This window comes from Hemibagrus wyckioides, linkage group LG05 (genome assembly GCF_019097595.1).
Source record: "Hemibagrus wyckioides isolate EC202008001 linkage group LG05, SWU_Hwy_1.0, whole genome shotgun sequence".
In the NCBI taxonomy this organism is placed as follows: Eukaryota; Metazoa; Chordata; class Actinopteri; order Siluriformes; family Bagridae; genus Hemibagrus; species Hemibagrus wyckioides.
Window position 1 is genome coordinate 29,439,124 of NC_080714.1, and position 5,135 is coordinate 29,444,258.

Genomic DNA, 5,135 nt, shown 5'->3' on the forward strand with positions numbered 1-5,135 from the left:
AGTTTGGAAAGCCTGGTACCGCAGAGAAAGCCTGCCAGACTGACATCATTGATACAACTATTTGTTCTTCAAAGCCCTTGCAGCCTGTGTGCAAGGCCCGTGACAGGCCAACATGCCGTGTTAAACCTTATATTGTTCTTAAGCTCAAACGACCTAACGAATAAACCTTACCTGAGAACTCACTCCTGCTGTCCCCTGATTATTTCACACTACATCAAACACACACCGCATACATATATCCTTATTTACAAAATTATCTCCCACAATGTCTAGAGCTGACGTAAAAATGTTCTCCTCCAGAATTTAAATGCTAATTACATTTTTATGATTTTAACCAACAGTAATTATGGGTGTGTTCTTACACACCTTCCCTTTCATCAGGTTAACAATACGCCTCGGCAGGTCGGCACATGCCTTTGTTCAACCGCAAGCGCCAGTACACATCTGTATCTTTTCTTTATTCCAAGCTTTTGCTGGGGTCACTGTGGGTGACGTCACAGGGCAGGGGGTGAAGGCAGTGTGGTGTTGTGTTAGCTTTAATTAGCCTGCTTTCTGATCGTGATGTTGCTGTGTGTAACTGGGACACACACACACACACACACACACACCGAGCAGGAACACAATGTTCAAAGGGAACTTTATAACAGCTTGTGATTAAGGCTAATTTGCATAAACTATGTTAAGAATGATTTCTGATCACAATACAGAAAAAACAAACTACTGTGTAATATTTTAATTAGCTTAATAATCAATAAGTGTGTGAGTGATGAGCTATAACCAGATGTTCCTGTCATCTTTATTATGTTTTTTTTCTCTTCTTTTTATTCACTCTTAATTTATGAAAGGAAACAATTTTAATAATTTCTCATCTTTTAAGATCAGCATGGTGGCTCCTGATGTTCGCCTGACCGGGTTGAAGAAAACGAATCGAATCAAATCAAAGAGACGATTCCAAGAATCAATGAATTGCTTTTAACCTCAGCAGAGAAAACACAAACGTTAAAAAGAAAAAATAAGTTGTAAGAATTTGTACTACTCTTATTTTGTCGGTCAGTTTGATCATATATTTATAGATGAAGAATGTCAATGACCTTTTAAACAAATTCTAGCTACATTTCTAATGATGCTGTTGGCAGGCTGACAAGTGAGATTAGCATGTGAGCTATGTGCTATGACAAGAGATTATAGAGAGAGAAGAGATACGAGAGAATATGAGGATGTTATCACAGAGAATTGAAACAGGTCTTGTAGTCCACTCCTGACCCAACACTGACTGCTTTCTGTGGTCAGAAACACAAAGTTTCCTGCTATTCCAGTTGAATGATGGAAGCCTCCAGACATGACACAGAGGAAGTAAATTATCAAACAGGGTCAGTGATACTACTGTTGTGATAATGACCGGGTCATGACATCGAGGTGTCCAGTAAAGCTGCTGGGAAAGTTGTTAAAAGTGCTAAATGAATAGAATTGAAATGAATTAAATAACTTGTAAGATACGAAAAAGATCGCAAACGGATTTTATGTTTCTGTTTCCTATTTAAAGTTTGTCAGACTTCATTAGTGTCACCCAGATGAGGAGGATGTTCTCTTCTGAGCCTGGTTCCTCTCAAGATTTCTTACTCAGATCATCTCCTCACCAGTGTCACCTCAGGATTCTCATTAGGGATAAATGTTAGAGATAAATAATAACTTTAAACTTTATCACTTTAGTCTATGTTCCTATTCTTCTGTAAAGCTGCTTTGAGACAATGTCCACTGATAAAAGCTATAGAAATAAATCGAATTGAAAATTTAATTTCGTTTGTGTAAATAATACCCCATTTATATTTCAATTAGAATTTATGTCCAGATTTATTTGTTCATACAAAGAAAATGCAACTGTACAAACTGAAGGAAATCCAGTTTATTTTTCACTGATTGTACAGATATCAGGTTTTCTCATTAGGTATAAAACATTTCAAAAGCAGTGCTATGCTGATAAAAAGTCACAAAAGTCATACATGGTGTAAAAACAAACAAACCAACAAAAAAGCCCATGTCTGTGATTAGAACTGAACTTTGGCACTAAAGTTTGGTCTGAGACTCTGAGAGAGTTAAAGATCCTCGGCTTATTTTCAGGGCCCTGAAGTGAAGCATCATGAGCTCCACCCCCAGCTGATCACCAGTGTGACCTCATAATCATGATGACCTCATAATGTAAATATCGTCATAAAATTTACAGATAATTTCAGAGAAATGACTCCAAGCAGTGTTTATCTGTTAGATCACTCCCCTTTTCTGCTTCAGCTTACTAGTTTGTTTATTTAAAAGTTCAGGGTGTTAATAATAATAATAATAATAATAATAATAATAATAGAGGAGGAGAAGAAGGAGAGTTATGAAGAAGGGAAACAGTCAAAACAAACCCCTGTGAGATCTCCTGTTCACTAATTTAATGTAAGCAGTGAGTTAAACTCAGTTGACCAATAAGCGTGTGACTCATAAAATTCCACACAGCTTATTTAATTATACTGTCCTTTGTGACGTTCTTTTCATCCTTTAGCTCCTTCTCTCTCTTCCTGGAGGCTGCTCTCAGTCAGGTCCTGTAAGTAGGAGAAGGAGGGTCTGTCCTCGCTGTTGAAGGCCCAGCACTGCATCATCATGCTGTACACCTGGACACAGGTAAGAGCCGGAGGTAAGAGCACTGAGAGCTGAGAGAAGCTAGCGTGACCTGATGAGAGATTTCTGCAGCTGAATCATGACTCTGAGGAGCTCTGAGTGTGGCTCTTCTACATTTTCCACCTTTATCACTTTAACTGCAAGTCCCTGAGCGAGTTATTCCTCTTCCATCACACTGATTTACCAACAATTACACTTTCTTATGTATTAAAGAACTTCTCATGCTTTCATCTGTTTAGAATTAGAGTTAATGTTGTCCAGAGCTCTGTGGTGTGAGCTAACCCATGACAGATACACCAACAGGTTTGACTGGTATTGAACGAAATACTTTTCTGTCTGAATGCCGCATGATGAAGCTAACGTTAGAACCTAGTTTGTATCTGCAGGTGTCATGCGTCTCCTGAGCAATCGGGTGAGAAGTGCCGAAGCCTACACACCCTTCTGATTTCAGTGTAAACTCAGCCAATACGATGATGCCCACAACCAGTCTGACCAGTCTGGAAAATTCCTATGACATTCTACAGCTCTGATGTTGAAGGCTTAGTGATGATGATTATATTAGGTGATTATATTACACACCCTGAGGTTTATGTTCATCAGTTGTATGGAATAAAATGTGTTTTTACTTTTGGTGGACACATGGGGGGTGTTGGCAGCCTCCAGTTTTCTTTCAGGGCATTGAAGAGATGAACAGCCATCATGGTGCCTTGGCTGTCACATCCTATCCGTTGTAGCGAGAGCTGGACAATAAAATATATTAGAATTACACTTCCAATCATGTTGTTTAGGCAGCAGGATCAGGAGAGCTCCTCCCCCTGCCACCCTGTGACTTATATGCTCCTCCTCTTACTATTTGGACACTTATAAGCTCCTCTCCTGTCACCGTGTGACCTTTAAGCTCCTCCCCTGCCACCCTGTGAACTAAAATCTCCTCCCACTGCCACCCTGTGACCTATATGCTCCGACTCATGCTATTCAGAGACTTATAAGCTCCTCCCTGTCAACCTGTGACCTTTAAGCTCCTCCCCTGTTACCCTGTGAACTAAAAGCTCCTCCCACTGCCACCCTGTAACCTATAAGCTCCTAACCTGTCACACTGTGAACTAAAAGGTCCTCCCCCTGCCTCGCTGTGAACTATAAGCTCCTCCTCCTGCCATTCCGAGACCATCATGTTTTTTGTCAAGCTTATAAGAAATGTATTTTTCTCTCTAAAATGTTGTAATACAATAATACTGTAATAATTATTAAAGCTAAAATAAAAACCACCTGCTTCAGGATTGGCACGCATGTAACAATAAACACTATTGTCATGGTGATCAGAAATAATAGCAAATTAGCGTGATTATCATTCCTCACATACCCGCTTCGGGTTCCTGCTCAGCTCGCAGTAGGAGAACAGCTCGTGGAGAAGAACACCAAAACTCCACACGTCTGATTTGTGGGAAAATTTATACTCTGATAAGGATTCTGGTGCGTACCTGAAACACATTTAGGATAAAAAAAAATAACAACAACCTGTGGTTAAAAATCTACAACTATCTACAAAAATCTACATCTACAACTTCATCAGATCTTCATATGTTTACAAATCTGCTGCAGGATTCTTCACAATAACCTTCTACTGAATAACGTTACATCTCTTCATTAAGAATGAGAAGCTCTCTTTACATTCCAGCTTTATATAAGTAAACATCTGTCACTTCTCATGAACTCACACCCCTTCATTCATCAGCTGTAATTATCTTCACCTGCTTCTTCTTTCGTCTGTTTCAGTCTCACATTCTCTCTGAGTCTCAGCTCTGAGCTCATATTTCATTTCATTTCATTTCATTTCAGTTTATTTATTTATTTGTTTTGTTTTGATTTATTTGTTTCCTTATCATCACTGGGCTTTAATTGGTTTCTAATTTTCAGCCCCTACTCACCTGCCTGAATAAATGAATAAATGAATATTTCAGTGAATTTGTCATAAAAGACTTTTTATATAAATGTGTTAAGAGCGACTGAATCTGTAAGAGTCATCAGTGACAGGAGACGGTCAGTTCAGACCTCCCGAGGAAGAGCAGTGTGTAAAAGCCCCTGAGGTCATTCTGATCCCATTAACTCCCACGTCTGATGATGTAACGCTGTGCCTCTTAAACTGGTAGAAACATTTCGTAAAGAGGTTCACTCTGAGTTCGGGCTCTGATCTGGGAATTTCAGTGTGGAGATGACGATGAGACGGAGAATGCTCAGAGTACACAGAGAGAGGATTAAATACTGAAATCTCACACATCAGAACTCAGACATGACTCCACACTGAAATACTGTTCACATGTTACGTGAGAGTTTTGCAGGGCGGAGCTTGTCTGCAACAGAGGCGTGTCTCTGTTCTGAGTTTGAGCTTCAAAGCATGTTTCTTCTGTGATATTGAGTGGAGTGAAGAAATTTCAGCTGTTAATACATCCAGAGCCAAAACTAAATACATAAACATCATC

At 39.4% G+C, this 5,135-nt stretch overlaps 1 protein-coding gene across 1 annotated transcript in view; it reads right to left on the reverse strand.

Annotated features, from left to right (window-relative positions):
• Positions 1 to 1,881: 1,881 nt before the first annotated feature.
• jak3 (Janus kinase 3 (a protein tyrosine kinase, leukocyte)) overlaps positions 1,882 to 5,135 on the reverse strand; it is a 36,841-nt gene continuing 33,587 nt past the window's right edge. The window contains exons 22-24 of the mRNA XM_058389980.1: positions 4,019 to 4,136; positions 3,285 to 3,398; positions 1,882 to 2,651 (exon numbers count right to left, since the gene is read on the reverse strand). Coding sequence (XP_058245963.1) covers positions 2,532 to 2,651; positions 3,285 to 3,398; positions 4,019 to 4,136 — 352 coding nt within the window. The 3' untranslated portion in view covers positions 1,882 to 2,531. The remainder of the gene's footprint in view (positions 2,652 to 3,284; positions 3,399 to 4,018; positions 4,137 to 5,135) is intronic.